General features: G+C 47.7%; 1 protein-coding gene across 2 annotated transcripts in view; it reads left to right on the forward strand.

Annotated features, from left to right (window-relative positions):
- The first annotated feature begins 2178 nt into the window (after positions 1-2178).
- PSD3 (pleckstrin and Sec7 domain containing 3) overlaps positions 2179-18067 on the forward strand; it is a 110755-nt gene continuing 94866 nt past the window's right edge. For both annotated transcript variants that reach the window (XM_064439387.1, XM_064439388.1), the window contains exons 1-2: positions 2179-2446; positions 14888-14996. In XM_064439387.1, coding sequence (XP_064295457.1) covers positions 2426-2446; positions 14888-14996 — 130 coding nt within the window. In that variant the 5' untranslated portion in view covers positions 2179-2425. The remainder of the gene's footprint in view (positions 2447-14887; positions 14997-18067) is intronic.

Consider the following 18067-nt stretch of genomic DNA (forward strand, 5'->3'; position numbering starts at 1 on the left):
ACCCAGCTTTCACTCCCAGCTGCCTCCTGGCCCGCAGCGACATTACCTCAGCTCTGCTGGAGAAGAAGGAGGTAGAGCACATCATCTCCTCAGAGACCCAGGTGCTGGGTGGTTTCTTCTTCCATGGCATTAGCCAGTTCAGATGTTGCACAGATGGGCAATCTGCAGCCTGTGCCCCCACACAGGCCTTGGGCCTCAAGAGGCACCTGAAACAGATGGGACAAAACCCTGCTGGGTCCACAATGTGCTTGGCATCTCATCTCTGGGTGGGGGAGAGAGGTGAAGCCCTCCAGCATGTCACCCTGCCCTGCCGGGGCACTGCAGTTCATGGTGTGTTGGCCACAGATGGATGGGCACAGGGCTGCATCACAGGGACGTGCTGCTCCCATGGGTGCCAGGCTCAGCACCAGTACACGAGGCAGAGGCGGATGAGGCGGTGCCTGCGGGCCCGTGCAGGGACCTCTTCCGGACCCATGCCAGCCATCTCAGGGGATGGAAAGCCAGGTTGTCATCCGACTGTTCCCAGAGGACAGTAAGGACTGGATTGGAGGGCTACAGAGCAGGGCAGGAGGCAGATCCTGAGCTGCTCCTGGGATGCGTGGATAAGCACAGCTTGCAGTGCCAGGGAGCCAGCAAGAGGCTTGGGATGGGGAGAGGGGAAGTTGTAGGGGAAAAGTGGGATGCCTTCTGAGATACAGGGTACGCCAGGCTGAGGCACCCAGGCGACACAAGCGGTGCAGCCTCCTGCAGGGTGGCACAGGTGGAAAGCAGGAGCAGCGCTGCTTGGGTAAGTACGGAGCTGGAGATGGTGAGAAAGAGGGGCTTCGGATTAGGAGGGGCAACGTGAGCTCTGCATGCTGCGGCCCTGTTGGGAGGGGCATGGGGAGATGCTGCTGGATGGAGATTAGCATGAAAGACCCCAGGGATGGGGCTGCCACCCCTTGTCTCACTGCCAGACAGGGAAAGCTCCAGGCCAGGGTGCATCACACTTTATGCCTGGACTTACTTCTATCCTGCCAGAAATTGATTTTTTCTTTTTCTCTTGTGCTGGAGAACTGAAAGGCTGAGGTTGCCCTGTGCTGGCAGGCGCGTAGCTCCGGCAGTGAGCCAGGAGGCCGATGAGGAACAAGGCAGGGCTACGCTTTCCCCTCAGCTGCAGAGATGCTGCTGTGTCCGGGTGTGGCACACTTATGTCAGTGATTTCATGGTGATGCACTTCTGCCACCAGGACTCTCCAGAGCCCTTCATAACAGCAAAGCACCTGGCACAACCTTGCCTTCCACATGACACGCAGCTTTGTTTTCCAGTCCAGGGGAAGGAGCAAACGTAAAGTGTTTAGCTAGTCCTTGTGACTTGCTCCAGATTGCTCCAGAAGCCTATCCTCAATTTTGGTGGGCTAAAAAAAATAAAGCTTTCAGCTGTTACTGAACAAAACGCAAATACACTGAAACTACAGAAACTAACATCCTTCTTTCTCCCGTCTGTCAGCTAGTTGTGTAGTTACCTGCTGTAACTGGGCCCTTGAGATTTGGGGGTATTTTCTAAGGTGCAGCTGCTGATGGGGAAGCCCCACTTTCATTAAGAAGGACAACTTGCAGAGTTCCTGGTTAGAGAAATCCTAACAATGTGACTGCGTGCTCAGAAACCTGATGATGCAAGAGAACTTCCAGTGAACTGTGAAACAAATAGAGATGAAAGATCAGTTTTGAACGTTCAGATGGGGTTACTCCAAAGACATCTGTGCTCTTTTGCCTTTTGAAGTCAAGCTGTGAAGGAAAGCCCCAGGGCTGCAAAAGGCTTTGGCTTTGCGTTTGGGTGTTTTCTTTTTATTTTTCTTTTTTCAGCGGCTGCGAGCCACACGGGCGGGATTTAGGCGCAGAGCACGGTCCGGCACGTCCTGGCTCCCGCGGGATTTGGACGCGTCCCTCCCCAGGGCCGCAGCTGTGGGCACGCGGTCTGGGCTACGTTGGTCTCCCCGTTGCTTTGCTAATCCTGAAATAATCCCTCTTTTTTTCATCCCTCCCCCCCCCCCCCCCCCATCTTTTTGAGGAGCACGTGGTGCACTCCGCACCCTTTCCCTACCCCGCTCCCCCCGCCCCGTCCCCCGTCTCCCCTCCCGGGCAGCCCCCCGCCCCCGGGCCCCGCTCCGCCCCCGGGCCCCGCCCAGGCCGCCGGGCCCGCCCCGGCCCCGCCGCTCCGGGCCCCGCCGCTCCCGCTCCCGCTCCCGCCGCGCTGGGGGCGCCCGCCGCTGCCGCCGCCGCGCTGCTCGGCTCTGCCGCCGGGGCTGCGGGCCGGCCCGGTGCGGCGCGGCTGGCCAGGGCAGGGCAGAGCCCGGCAGAGCCCGGCAGAGCCCGGCGCAGCCCGGCGCGGCTGGGCTCGGCCTTGCGGGAGGGCGGCTGCGACCCGCCGCGGCCGGCGATGGGCGATGGAAGGAGCCGGCGGTGCGGTAAGGGGCGGCGGGCGCCCGGCCGGGGCGGGGCGGGGTGGGGTGGGGTGGGGCGGGGCGGGGGCGCTCAGCGCCGGCACTTTTTTCTTCCCTTCGTTTACTTTCACCTTTTTCCTTTCCTTTATTTTCTTTTTCTTTTTTTTTTCCTCCCTTTTCCTTTTCCCCCTCTTCTTTTTCCTTTCTTTTTTCCTTATTTCCATTCCCTTTCTGTTTCCTTTTCCCTTTCCTTCTTGTCTTTTGCCTTTTCCTTCTTGTCTTTTCCCTTTTCCTTTTCCCCTTTTCCTTTTTTAATTCCTCCCTTTTTTCTTTTTTTTTCTGCTTCCTTTTTTTTCTCCTTTCCACACTTCCCTAAGGGAAGAAGAGCTCAGAGCCCACTTCTGCAGCTCCTACTGCTTGGTCCCCAGAGGCACCGGCTGCACTGGGACCCCCACCCCAGTGCTGGGACCCCCAGCCTGCATCCCGTACAGTTGGTTTTCCTTCTGTCTCACTGTAACTTGCCTGTGTAACAAATCAGCACTGTTGCTGCACTGTCAAGCCCTCTTAATCGTACCAAATTCTCAAATTAAATGAGATGATGTGAAAAAGCCAGAGTCTTTGGCTAAGAAGTAGCATTGTACTTTCTGGGGACGAGTGGGACTGAGATGAATTCCCCAAAGGTGTAAAGTTTTATAACATTAAACATACACAGGGATACTGCTGTGCAGTTGTGGTGTTATCTTTGTCCTTGATACCGGCACTGGAGCTACGCTTCTCAATGGGAACGTAAACGTAGGAGTTGTAACGAGCTTGAACTTCACATAAACTCACCGAAGATGCTAACTTCCCATACAGACGCAGTATTTCGGTGCCATAAACAACAATTACCTGGCTCCCACATGGTGCCAGTTAGTACACTGTCAGACAGAATGCATCTATGTGCTATTGAAGTGATTTGGGTGTGTAACAGGCAACTGCAATTACTACGGCTTTTGCAGATTCAGTCACGCTTTAATTCCGTCTGTGTGTAGGGCCATTAAAACAGAGAGAGAAAGTCAAATGCAGTATTTCTAATGAAACTGGTGGCTGCACACCCAGCGTTTGAAGCAATTGTAATAGGCTGCTGAGAATCATCCAAGCCCTTCTGGTTTAGCTAGCAGAAAGAAACCTCTTTCTACTCCAAAGGCTTTTTCATCAGTCATATCCTTAGTTGATGTGTTTCAGCAGATGTTACCAGTTTAATCCTAGCCCTGAATCTGACTTAGCTCTGTTGATTTACACAGACTGAGAGTTTGGCTATAGAGATATTGGTTTGGGGGTATACCTTTGGTAGGAGAGAATGTGAGGTTAAACCATGCAGGAATCCTTGTGCAAACGCTCCCCTTCAGTTATGGCCTTGGTTCACTGCAGCACAGTAAAACAAAATCCTTTGTGGTAGCGGTGATGTTAAAAACAATTCCAAGAAACTTACGTGCTGCTCTCTTCAAAACTTGACAAAACAAAAAAGTTAGGACTTCTTGATACATGAAGAAAATTCCTGCACAAATTACCTGTGTGAAAGGGGTCCTCTCATGCCATTGGTACTTGAGCAGATTATGTGATTTACTACTGCCCTTCTATGCCATCAGATTGAGAAGGAAAAGAGCAGTGAGGATCCTAATGAACATGCTAGGTTTTGTTTTTGTTTTTGTTTTTTTTTCCACAAGAATTTCTTCGCTGTCGCCAAGGTCCATAGCTGAAAGACCTGGATGTTGCTCAGAGTATTTCCCCTCCCCATCTTTCCCCCCCAGAATGGTCCTTTCTATTCTTGCCCATCTTACCAGGAAAGTTTGGCATTTTTTTGTGCAGCTTTGATTTAAGAGATGGTTTGGGGTTTGATTCCTGTGGGATGAAGAGGCAGTCTGTCTGTGGGAGTACTGCGGACCAGTGCCACGGAGCATCTCTGCAGGCAAGTGGTTGTCTCCATGGTCATGCTTTGAGGCCAGTGCTGGGAGCTTCAGCACTGGGGCTGGTGGTTGAGGTGGCACAAGTAACACCCCACATGCAGCTGTCAGTGCAGGGGAAGGATGCGTTGGCCGTGGCTGATAAACTGTGTTTGCACATGCAGCAGAGCTGATTGCTTGAAACAATCCCTGCTCCATGGTGAGACTGACTGGCAGACCTGGGAGCTGGTGTGATTTTTTCTGAGGTGTTACATGTGTTTCCTTTTGGAGTTCCTCTGTGTAGTTGCAAGGGTTCTGAGAGAGAGGAAGAGCCTGGGGTACTGCTGGGTGCTGGTTTAAAGAGCATTTAGAGGTAGCTCAGTGTAGTGGCTTAGGGAAGGGAGCCCAGGCAAGGGAGGGAGGGGGAAGCGTCTGAAGAGTAAGATTAGGCAGGTCCCCAGGGTACCGGAGAGCCATCTGCCAAGCGGCTGTGCTCCAGCAGAGGCTGGGCAAACCTGTGAAGTGCTGCCAAAACTCGAAGATCGGGGCAGTCAGCCACCAGCCAGAGTATCCTGCTCCACGTCAGCTCTGCGATGTGGGTGCTGGAGATCCCTGGGGTGCAGCAGCTGGTGGAGTTGGTTGGTAAGAGGTTTGCAGGCTGGGCCAGAGGAGGTGGGAGCAGCGTCTCTGGGCTCAGCAACACGTGCAGCCTGTTCTCCTTGAAGGGATGTTTCCTCGCAGCTGGTTCCTGATGGAAAGCTGGCCTCTGTCAGAGCAGGGATTTCATGGTCTGGCTCTCCCACCCAGACCAGCACGCGGTCTGGGGGGTTTGTCACATCCCGGTGGGATGTGGGGGTCCTTCCCTTTGGAAGTCTGGCTGAGAGGGGGTATGTGCGATAGAGAGCTTCTCCGGATCATCGCTATGCAGATGAGTGGGGGCTGCAGATGGACAACTTTGTGTCTTAAACATCTGAATCTCTTTCTGAAGGCTCTTTTCCTGTTTGTACTGAGATGAGGTTGTGGGGGGTAGAAATTGTACGCTTCCATGGGACGAAAAAGCTATTTGAGACCTGCTCTAAGTGTCTGCCCAACACTTCCAGTCTGGCTGTATGTATCCCATTCCTCTCAGGAATAGCACTGTTTGAAGTATGCTTCTGTACTGTGTTTCCAGGTGCTTTTTCTGAGCACAGCCACTCCTTGCTCTGAGATGCCTCTTGCTCTTGCACCAGCTCCTGTTGGAGGCCGCAGGCTCCTAGGATGCGAATGTATCTGTGTGTTTATTCTCTGCATTACAAAGATAAGCAAGGCTGGTCGTGGATGGGGCTTAAAAAGCAGGGTGGGGTGAGGGCTAGCCCTCTGGGTGTGGGCTAGGTTGCTACAAGGTTGAACCAGGAGTCAGAGGAGCTCAGGTATTATCTAGCCCTTGAAGCTTGAATTGCTCCTGAACTGACTACACTTCCTGGATGCTGTAAGCAAGCAAACCTGCCGGGGCAGCCGGATCAAGCTGTCCATCAGAGCAGGAGCTCTGCATTTCTACTGCCAACAAGTGCCTCAGCCACCAGCTCTGGCTGCAGGAAGTGTGTGGTGTTTGCTGTGGCTTCCTTTGATAACTGTACGAAAAGATTTTCAGTGCCGCAACCACTGAGCTAAGCCTAAGGAGACCAGGCTGGAGCTGGCTTTTGAGGATGGGCTGCCAAGGCAGAAGCACACTGGTCACTGTCACGCTTGCCAATCACTTCATGTCACAGCCACAGCAATTTTTTTGACACCTCATGAAAGGTCTGAGCAAGAGGGCATAGTCTTGAGTCTGTGATACAGTAGTTTGGGAACAGTAAGAAAGCAACCCCAATGGCACAGATTACACAGTACAAGTACATCCTTTTTGCAAAACTGATGAGTGGGGCTTGCTTTCGCTTCTTAGCATGAAATGGCACAGTGGAAGAGGTGGCTTATCTCCAAACTCTGCTCATTATGTTTTTACAACAGTTTTCAAACAGGAAGTGTCATTGGGGTAATAACTGCATCTCCCAGGCTGAACAAATGCCAAGTGTGGTGGCAGGATGCACTTAAGCTTGGGATATGGCTGCATTTCAGCATTAAAGAAAGAACCCTTACCAGGAAAGCCTTTTTCTCAAAAGAAAGCAAATTCTAGTACCAGCGAGTTCTGGTTTTCATCAGCTTTCTGGTCTGTAGGCTTGCTGTGGCCTACCGGGGAAAAAAGAAGAAGTATTGACTTCTTCACCAGTGGGGCACTAGTGCCAGCTGGCCTATGTTGTGCTGCTTGTGGTGGATGTATCACTTTTGGTGTCTTCTGCCTTCCTGCCTCAGCAGAAACTGCCTGGTGGCTCCTGACCGTGCGCAGAGCCACAGCTGCCCAAGGATGCTGGTGCGGATTTAGCTCACGCTTTCTTAGCAAGCCAACAGTCTGCTCTTGCAACAACGCCTTTTAGGCCCCCAGTGCTTGCACAGCAGGAGGCTTATGTGAAATTTGTTGATGTGTCTTCTAGCTTCTGCCTCATTTGTGCTGGGGAAAAGACGGCTCAGATCAAATTTCAGTCAAATTTCTGATCCTAATAACTTCTGCTAAATCTAGTTAAGACTCAGAAAGAACAATTTAGGTGAAAGCTGTAATATTAATTTAAATAGGTGATATGAAATAATAATGCAGGTTCAATGAGCTATGTCTAAGTTAGAGGGAGATATATACCCCTTTTTGCATGCTCTGTCGCTATGCTGGAGCTCTACAGTTTGCCCTTAATGAGGACATGCAGGTTTTTACTCATTTACAAATGTAAATTCTTCCAGTTGCTCTTGTGTAGAGTGGTTTGGTTTTGGGTGTGGTTTTTTTCTTTGGGTTTTTTTTTTTACTGTTCACTGAACTTGAGGGGCAAAGAATATTTTAATCATGTTGGGATACTATCTTAAACTTATTTAGCTGGATGTAGAGAGTGTACAGCACATGGGAAAGGATGCACCCTGCAAGGTCTCAAGGCTCAGCAGATGTTGGCTTGGATTTTAGAAGGAATTTAGTTGCTTAAAGATACAGATGCAACTTCTGGTAGGCCCATGAGGCACTTCTGAGGTATATCCAAATTTTAGCTTCCATGGCATTGAAATCCATGTGGGGCAGACCTGTAGCCTGTCTAAATGTTGTTCTGAGATACCTAAAGATGAAAGAAGCACACTACCTGCTGAAAAGAAGCAGTCTGTCAGTTTGCTAAATATACTTGGAACAGACTGAACAAAAAAAGTAAATGCAAGATGTCTACTACATGCACCACTGAATTCTCTGAATAAAAGATGCTGTCTTCATGCACTTTTTGTTTAATCAGGCCCCCATCCCGATGGTGTTCCATATAACTCAGGAAAAATACTTGCACCGTGGCTTTTAATGTTTTGGATCTTTTTTACTATCTTTATATTTTATACCTAAGAACATGGTAGTTCATGCAGTGAGCTGAAGCCTACCTCTTACTTGGCTTGCTTTGATTCTTGCACATACCTTAGAAATAATGCATAGACATCCAGAAGTCCGTACAGCACACATCAAAAATCACTGACTTGGCAAACAGAAAATGCTGAGTGACCTTTAAAGGTAAAGTGTAATCATACAGACTTTGAATTAATATGCAGTTCACATTCATGCAGTTACAGCTCAGACAGTGTCAGCCTTTGCATAATAAAGAGCATTTAATTCAGTATAACAGCTGACTGCTTCCTAACAACTTCAACCAAGCAACGAAGCAAACATTTCTTTAAGGGGAGAAAATCTCAAGTGCAGGTGTAAAACAAGACAACCAGACTGAAAACAAATGTTACCTGCAACTGCTTGATACTGCTGCTAAGGCATCCATTTTTTGTCACTGTTCCCATGCCTTTTTCTAAGAAGTGACTCTTTTGCTTTGTTTCTGAATTGAGCTTCTCGTCAGACACTGAACTTTTGTGAAGTCTGCCTTTGAGCGGGGAGAGGAGCTCTGATGGTATCTGTGGCCTTTCAGTTTTGCTCTCTGCAGCCTGACTGCTTCCCAGGAGGCTGCTCCTGGTAAACACATCCTGCAGCGCTGGGAGCGGCAGGGGAAGCCTGCGGTGCCCCGGTGCCTTTTGGTGAATTCCTGGGGTGAAGGTGTGGAGTGCATTGCTGTGAGGACTGAGGAGTGGAGCTGGCTGGACGGTACTGAGCCTGAGGTCTGACCAGTCCGGGGCCATGCCAAAGCCCGTTGAGCAGGTAAGAGTGGCTGGCTGCACCGGTTTGGACCCAAAGTCAGTTTAGCCCAGGATCATGTATGTGGTCATGGATATCAGCAGATGCCTGGGAAGAGTTCAGCCTGGAACTCCATGAGAAGGCTGTGATTTGTACGTATGTTGTAGATTTATATTCCCTGAGCTTGTTCACCCTCTTTCTCTGCTCCTGTAGGATTTTGGTTTCCATGACATTGCCTTGCAGGGAGGTCTGTGTTTTGACTACAAACTATGTGAGGAACCATCTCCTGTTTGGTGTGATGCTGCCTCCTAATAACTTCTTTTGATGTCCTCTGGCTATTGTATTAAAAGAGGTGGTGAATTACTGATTGCTCTTCGCCTTTTCCAGACCCCTTGTGACTGCATGCATCTCTGCCACGTGTATCTCAGCTGCCTCTTTCCTTCAGCCAAAAGTCTTCAATAGTCCAAACTTCTCTGCTGGACAACAGCTATATCCAATGCCCTTGCACAAGCCCTTTCCTTCCTCCCCCACCTCCCAGTTCTCCACACGTCTCCCTGCAACTCCTGAGAGGAATTAGTTTAAAACCCAAGCTGAGATTTCTTCTCTTCCAAAATCTTTGTTAGCATTAACTTTTGGCAGCTGCTGGTGAGATTTAGCCATGCAAAACTGTTCTTTTGAGTCTTAATCTATTTTACTAATGCTTTAATTTAAGAATTGCAAATATGTATATTAGCATGTGTGTGAGGAAAACACAAACATGGAGTATGAGATCACACAGAAGTAAAAACTATAAAACTTGATAGTGGTCTTTTTGTGAGCACTAGCACTCTCTCTGCTCTCTCTGTGCTGCCAGTGCACTAGCTTTCACCAGCTAGCAGGGTTGTTTTAACTCCAGTTTTCTGCATTTCAGCCAGTTACTTAGAAAGTGGCTGAAGAAAAGATCGGTGGAAATAGCCTTTTCAGAACAATTAGTATGACCTGTCAAAAAGCAGTGAGGCTTCCTAAGCTCACGCCCACACAGGAATGGTAACAGTGCTTAAAAACAAGGGCTGGCCACTAGTTGTGCCAGGCTGTTGGGGAGGTTGTCCTCCCCTGACAGCAGAGGCAGAGCTCTCAACGTGTGACTTTAAAGACTTGACGACTGTGTTGCAGCTTGACTCACGTGGTCCTTTTGCTCTGCTGCTAACTTGCTGGAGAAGGTGGTAAATCTGTGGAAACCTATCATTCCTGCCTTTCTTTTATATATTTGTTTGAAGCTAACTCCATTGCCAGTTACTGTATTTCTGGCAGTCTCTGGGGAAACTCCTGGGGTGCAGAAGACAAGACAAAGGTAGATGTTTAAACTCCTCCTGAGAGCATAAACTCACTGTATCAGGGTATATGATAGGCTGCCTAGGGACATTTGGATTTTGTGCTGCTGAATTTGTTGGTGAAGCAATGAGAATGGAAGAAGCACAGCCTGGGATTAGAAATGGCCCAGGAGTGGCTGTGAAGTCCTCCGTAGTTCGCTGTGCTCTACAGGCATCTTGCAGAGCTTTTTCCATCTGCCTTGTAGTAGTGCTGACAGCTCCATTGCGGCTGCTGTGGCATTTCCCCACCAGCCTCTGTGAAACTGCTGGTGCAGGGGCCGTCGCTGGCTGGCAGAGAGCTGACACCCGTCAGCTGCATGGCTGAGGGGGAAGGAGGTCAGCTCTGGGAAAAGGACCTGTGCACATGCCGAAGTGTGCAAAACCGGGGCTCCTCTCAGGCTGCCTCGCGATATGGCTTAGCTGCGGAAACCCTCACCCCAACTAGCCAGCTCCCTCCAGGTTTTCCAGTAAGCCTACAAGTACTGGAGTAACATTTGTTTCTGGGGGTAGAATGGTTGGATTTTATTAAGCTTACAGGGGTCCCTGTGGGGATGCTTTGACCTCTCTGTCCTGGCTCACAGCCCTTCATGAAAGGTCCTTAGACCCCTTCCTGCTAATGTTTTCCATTAGCATGACTGGTCTCCTGCTGTCCAGCATTTTAACTGACTCTTGCTCCATGAAGGCTCAAGCTTGGGCACCTGTCCCATTCTGCTTTTTCCTAAGCACCATTTTCCCAGGTCTCCCGAGAGGAGTCAGTCTGTCTAACAGCATCTGTCCTCTCAGGGGGTCTGAGAAACTCCAGACTGACATTTGCCAGTTAATTATCTGCGCCTTTGAACGCTTCCTCCTTGTTAGCTGTTTTCAAAGAAAACACATGACCGTAAGTGTGAATGATTCAGGAGGCATGGGTTCATGCTGGCTCTTTATGCTCAGACTGACCCGTTCCTTATCCCAGCAGCCGTGGAGAATGTCATCTCCTTCCACTGCTACCCACAGAGATGGAGTCCAGCTCTCCTGTCAGCTCAGCTGCAAATGGTGGTGAGAGAACAAGACTTTGGTATTCCTCAATTAATGCTCTCTGAGATGTAGGTATTAAAAAAAAACCAAAAAGAAAGGCCCCAAGAAGAAAACAGTCTGTCCCAAAATAGGCTCCAACCAGAATCAGAAGAGGATGCTTCGGTGCTTTCCTTTCCTTTCATGGAGAAAGGAGAAGCATTTTCATCAGGCTTGTGTGATTTCACCATGCCTATCTAAAAACCACTGGGATTTTTGGGGGGCAGTTTGAGGGGAGTTCGTGACTGGAGTCAAAATCAAATTCATCCAGAGAGAGACATTAGGCTTCAGGAAAGGCAGCAGCCAGCTCTCATCAGGGGCCTGCCTAAAGTTGCCTCTCAGGGTGAATTGTGGCAGTGGTTTCTCCTTGCAGCTACAGACCCTCTGCTCCAGTTCGCACACTCAGACAGCAGAGAGGAGCAGAGGAAGCATGTGTGCTTCATGTCAAGCTGACTTATCTGTCCTTGGCGGCTCCCGCTGGAGGAGCAGGATCTCTGAGGTCTTAGCATCCTACTGCTGGCTCAGTTCAGTGCTGAGAGACGGATTCAGCAGTGTCGCTTCCTGTGCTAGCCTGAAACCACCAAGAGTGCTGTGGGCACATCCTAAACAACCTCTGCTCCTTCAGCAAGGGACAAGAGCCCAGCAAGGTGGGATCTCTATTGATCCATGCCAATGCCTTGTGTGAGGTCAACAGAATCTGGGCCAGTGTGTTGGCAGGAGGTCTGAAGGGTGAGGACTGCCATGTCTGAGCTAACACAGCCTCATGAATGTTATACAAAATTCACCCAAGAGACAAATGCAGCCTCCCCAGCTCCTGACCAAGATATATGACCCAGAGAAGTAGGCTTGATCAAACATGTTCAAACAGGCAGAAAGCACTGCAAGGTGGTGAACAAATGGGCAGGAACCCGGCTGCCACTTTGCCCACAGCGTCGTCAGGCTGAAGAACAGTGTGTATGTGGCTCATGAGGAATGTATGTACAGCTGGGCTGATCTAAGGGGATTGATGCTGTGAGTGAGCATCACCCGCTCCAGCAGTGACAAACACCAGATGCATCAAAGGTGGTGGTTAAAGCCCTCTGAGGGAAGCAATTATGAAATGAGCTGACCTGGATGCAGATCTCTTTGCCCTTGAGCTGAGGGAGAAGGCTTAAGCAGGAGTTTCATATTCCTTCCAATCTTGCTTGTACTTAATCCTTGCTAATGCAGCTTGGAAAGCACTGTGGACATTTGTCCAGCCCTTCTCTGGGCTCCCTGTTTCAGGGCGTGATGATTTCTGCAAGGTTTGGGTGAGTGGCAGATTGAAAGAAGAAAAAGAGAGCAGATGTTTTCTCTCAATTTTCTGTTTTTGTGTTCTTCTTCTGTGTTTTGGGTTTTTTTTTCTTTTTATGTCTCTAAGGAAGGACAACAGTAAAACAATAGTCTTAAAACCCAGCTCTGACCTCATAGCATTCTCATTCTCTCTCCCTGTTACTTTCTCTTTTTAAAATCTCTTGTTTGGATGAAGTATCATAAATCTATCCTTAAGCCTGGATTGGGAGGCTCTGAACTGCTTTACCTTTACACATTCTTATAGTGCTCTGACAACCTAAATAGATGTTAGGTTCAGATGTTCCTATGCACAAGCCAGTATCTGTAATTCTCATCAGCAGTGTTGAGCACTTCTGAAAATGAAGTTATCCCCTTCAGACACCAAGACAAAGGTCTTGCAGTCTCCACTTAGGCACCTAACTCTGATAAATTCTGCCCTGTACACTGAAAAAACCATTAATTTAACCATTAATTTCTGCCTGTTATTTGATGATGCAGGGCGTGCTGTGACCTGGACTCTTCTTCATTGCTTTATGGTAAGGTACAGGCAAATAAAGACCCTTGGAAAATGTGTTTTCTGGCAGGGAAGCTCAGTGCAGCAGATGTCTGTGAAGCCTCGAAGAGCAGGGCTGAGGGAAGGAGGTACTGTGTCCCTGAGGTGTGTAGATCAGAAATTCCTGACTGCTCAGGAACTGGACTGCTCTGTCCATTTTACTTTCCATTTTTTTTTAATCTGTGAGTGGGATTTGGCACCAGCTAGTTGTTTAGCCAGCCCATCCCTTCGCATCCCATCTGGGTAGGCTGAATTTTTTTCTGGGTCTGTAAACTACTCCTGACCAGGCTACTGCAGACTGAGAGCCTTTTCCTGTGTGCTCTGGGTCCAGTTGTTTCTTTTCTAGTCCTTCCTGCAAAGGAATCCAACCCTGTAAAAGCAGGGGAGACATGAAGGCTTCTTCCAAGCTCGTTTCATCATGCTTGTGATAGTCATCTTTGCACTAGAAAGCCCTTCATCTGTTCATCATGTTTTTCCCAACGTATTTGGTAGGCTAGTGTTAGCAGGTCCATCAAAAGTACCTGTTGGAGTCCTAGTGATGAATAGCTGGACCAGTGAACAGTCAATAAATATATCCAAGACCCCCACGTAACATCTACTGCCCATGTATTACAGAGTGTTGGACTAAATCCTGCAGAACTGGTGCAATGCAGAAAGGTGGGAGAAGAAATGGGAGTAAAAGGCCAGGAAAACCTGGAACAAAACAGTTCTAGGGCATGAGGCAAGATAGTTATTTGTCAATATGCTCTTGGAAGAAAATGTAATTGTTAGAGAGCTGGCCTTGGAGGAATGTATGGATTTGTGATTCCATCCATCTCTGATTAAAGGGCCTTGACTCTGTGTTCCTGTGAATTATGTGTCTCCTGTACTTTGAATACATGTTTGTAGCTGACGCTTACCCTAAGGTGTTTGGTGGAACTGCATAAAAGTTATTGTCCAGGGAGGCAGAAAGTTCCATCTGGCTTCTTTTTTTTAAAGAGTATCTTTGTAAGCTAAGGCCTTTGCCGATGTGAACCATGTAATGACTTGCTATGCTGTAACAATTGACTGCCTCAAACATAGTGTATAAATATAAAGGTCACTGAAGAATTTATAGAGTTAATGATTTATTTAGTCTGTCACTTCAGACAGAAGAATTACAGGCTGTGTCTTACCCAGCTGGGAAGAAACTTAATGCTGACTGCAGACAGTTTTTCACTACAGTTTGGTGCTGGTTTGTGCCTTATCTTGGAGATTTGATTTGTCCCCACCTGTTCAGAAAACTAATTTTTATCTTAGTCCTGCAGCCATTCTGTCCTCTGAGAAGCTGGACCTTTACTGTGTCAAACTGCTTCGTATGAGTAGGAAGTGGTGGGAAGGTGCTGGTGGCACCAGGATGCTCAATCTGTCTCTAGCTGTACCCCAAGGTGCTCTCCTGCTAGCCAGGGAGACCACCCTGTGCTCCCTCCCTGCCTCCTGGCTATGGAAGCAGGTTTGACTTGTGTGGTATGGTTGTAAAAACAGGTTTGGCTATTGTCCTGGTCTAGACAGCAGTGGTCAGGCATGGGCCAAACAGGGACCATCAGACAGCATTCGCCACACATTTGCATACCTTATTCTTTTTCCCATTTTAATCATCCTTGTTGTAGCCCTTGCTCCTCCCTTTCTCTGCCTCAGTCACTTCCCAAAGAAACAGCCTCCTCAGTTTTATGGCTTTGCCTGGGTCCCGGTTTTGCGACAACCATACTCAAATTTGCTATTTCTGCTACTATTGTCTAGCCATTTTTAACCATAACTGGTATTACTGAGATGGTTGCCCAGTGCTGCTGGCCATGTGGGTATGCCAGCTAAAGTTGTGAGGGGTCAGGTGCTCTAACATCACTGATTAATACTGAAATGCTTCGGTTCCAAGGAGGAGAGGTGAGGTCTTCAAAAGCACTCTGAGTGGCCCCATGTCTGCTTTGGTTGATCTTGGTCGTGACAGAGTTAAATGAATGCTTTGAAAATCCTACTTGACAGCCCACCTGAAGGGATTTCATGTTCCTGCTGCTGGTTTCACTAAAAAGTAGATAAGCTTTGTTTATTTTGACTCTACAGGCAGAAGCACTTGCGTGGGATAATGATGTATCGGCTCATGCCCAGACTGTTGCCAAGGCCAAATATGAGTTTTTATTTGGCTTGGAAGAAGAGAAGCCTTCAGAAATGGGTAAGTGCTATTTATTACTATTGTGTGCAAAAAAAAAAAAAGAAAAAAATTTTAAAAACCACCCCAAAACCCGAATGTCTTAAGCCATTCAGGGTCTGATTTGCAGAATCTTCCCGCTAATGATCGCACAGGGGCTTGTTCACTGTGCTACGCTGCCCCTCACCAGACCACAGTGTAAGGTCCGGACCAAAGGAGCCCACTGGTTTGGCCCCAGAAAATGACAGCAGTTCCCCGTCTTACATCCCCACCTTTCTCTTTGGCTCACCCGGGGCATCTTGATGTGACAGTGGGGACTCATATGCTGGAGACACGTTGGCGGAGGGAGTCTGAGCACTTCTCTGCAGCAGAGTCGTTTCAGCCACATGTTCTGCAACTGCACGTGCTAAGACACGGCCGTCTCTGCCTGGAGGTCCTTTCAGGAATGCCCTTCGTGGTCTACCTGCTGCTCTTCCTACAGCTAGAGGTAGATAAGATTTTAATTTAGATACTTGAGGTAGTAGCTGAACTGCTCTGTCTTCTGTAGTTAGTAATTCAAGAAATCCAGGTGCAGTATCTAATGTTATGCCTAAGGATCAGTCTTGTTTCAGTTCTTTTCTTGTAAATAACAGGGTATTTTCTACCTTTTCGCAGCCCAAGCTTAGAAGAAAAGAAATGTAGTTACTATACCTATTTCTCTTGCCTTGTTGTAATTATCAAGAATCCCTGCCCTCTTTGCAAAAGTATTTCCTCAGGCTGTTCTCTTTGCACCTTGATCCTTCCTAATTGTACACTTTCTGGAATGTCACTTTTAATTAAAGAAGAGTCTTTTCTTGCCAGAGAAGGGCAGCACTTTATACAGAAACAAGCTGTGTAGCCTCTTCCACTTCCATAAGGCAGAACTGAAGTCTGAAAAGTAAGTAAATAGTTTCTCCCTGGATTTTCTAAGATTTGGTCTTCCACTTGGGAAATCCTAATTGCAGTGTGGAGGGGAAAAAACCCAAACCAACCAGCATGTCCTCATTTAGGAATTCTAAAAACTTTTCCAAATTGCCACAAAATGTGTATCAGGTTATTACATGAATCATGATGACCTCATTCCTTGTTTGGAGAGACACAGTGTGAGAGCACTGTCAGCAGGCGTTAGTACATTTCCGGAGATTGGCATTAAATAAAGTATGCTGTGTCTAATAAATCCAAGTGAATGTATTGTAATTACTAACCAAAACAATTATCAAATGTGATGGGTATTCTGAGCTGACTGATTACTGAGTCCTGAAATAAAGCCAGATATATTGGCTTATGTGTGTACTTTCCTGTATTTTTCCTGTGCTACTTCTTGCCTTGTTTCTGAACCTCCCTCTCTTCCTTTATGAATCAGAAACTACCATCAGGGGCTAACACACAGTGAAATGCGAGTGACTTCAGGGGAGAGCTTCCAAATATGTAACAGTGGTTAACATATAATATTTGTGAGTTGTACCTGAAAACGGGGTGATATTGTGCCTACCCAGACTGGCTTCATGCTGACACAGATAGATGCATCCTCCTCCAGGAAGATGTTTGACCGCAATGGATAAATGAGAGTGGTGCTGCCCCTTCTGCTTTTTTTTCTTCAAGTGAGCAGGTTTTAACTGCTTCTTAACTGGAGATAAAGGAGGTCAGGGTTCTATGCACCAAATCCTGGCTTCCTTTGATTTGACATACGTTGAATACGCAGCTATGCCTGAAATTCTCTCTGTCCTTCTCTGTGCTAGACAGGGAGGGGAAAAACACCACCAAAAATCCAAACCAACCTACTACTTTCTAAAATTGCCTTTAAAAGAAAAAAGACATGTTTTTGTGGGCCAAAGTATGGAAGATTTCAAGCAAATGAGTGACAGGGACTGGGCCAGATGTACTGGTGTTTAAACTTGATCAGGAGAACAGCTTGTCACTGTGAGCAGTAAAGTTGAACTTTAATTTATCTAACCCAAAACAGTTTCATGCGTGCCTTAGCTGGCCTCAGAAACTGAGAATTTAACACATAAGCTACTGAACGGCTTAATAAACAGGGGCTGCATCCCTGTTTATCCTTTCCCTTTCTGTCACAACCATATTACTAAAGCCCTGCTGGATGCTGTTGAGGGTACAAATATTTTAATTGGATACTGAAATACTTGCATTGGACAAGCCAATTCACAAAGACAGAAGAATAATTGGGGGTGACTGTAGCAAACACTTCTGTTTGCCTAGATGGGAGATGGCAGACTTTGTTAATAAGCTGCTGTATTGATTTTTACCTTTGAGGTTGAAGTTTGTGGTCATTTTCACAGGTGAGAGGAGGTTAAAAAAAATGAGATGCCTGTAGAAGAAGTGCTTCCCCAATGATATTAAAATGCTAATAAAGCTGCTACATTAAAAACAATTCATTGTCAATTCTCTCCTTTGCTGCCCTCAGTCTGGTTTTATCTGGGATATTTGTGATTCCTGATGTACTCATGTGCTCTTGTCTTTACTGCGTGATGCCTCTTGTCTGGCTCCTCTCCTCTCTCGTCTGTTGCCCATCCTCCTGCCTGGGATACATCACTCAGAGCAGAAGCAGGTCCAGGCCCCCGGGACCCTCATTGCATTGCGGGATGGCTCGGGGCCATATGTCTCCCTGCAGGCCCCTGCTCATGGGGCTGCTCCTCGCTACTGTAAGAGTGGGGAGGATGCACCATGTGCAGCCACGCGCCTCTGTGCTGCCTGGCTGCCTTTCTCAGTGAAACCCCAGCCTTCTGCCTTCCAGCAAAAGAAAATGTTTTTTTGAAAACTGAATTTGGCTGGGTTGGACAAGACAGCCTTGTTGACATAAAGGGTGCTTGTATATGGAAACATAGCCTCCTCTGGAACCAGCTGTGGAACAGTGATCTCTATTGAGCAGACTTCTCTTTATGCTTTGGCATGCTACAGAGTACTGATTTGTATGAATTTGCAGTTAATACATTTAAATACCAAAAAGAAAAAAAAAGTCCGGACAATGTGACGTAGTCCTTAAAAGTGCTTCCTCGGGGAAAAAAAGTGGGGGATGCTACAAAATAATTGCTTAAGTAAACATGAAAGCCAAGTACCCC

This window comes from Phalacrocorax carbo, chromosome Z, assembly GCF_963921805.1.
Source record: "Phalacrocorax carbo chromosome Z, bPhaCar2.1, whole genome shotgun sequence".
Taxonomy (NCBI): Eukaryota; Metazoa; Chordata; class Aves; order Suliformes; family Phalacrocoracidae; genus Phalacrocorax; species Phalacrocorax carbo.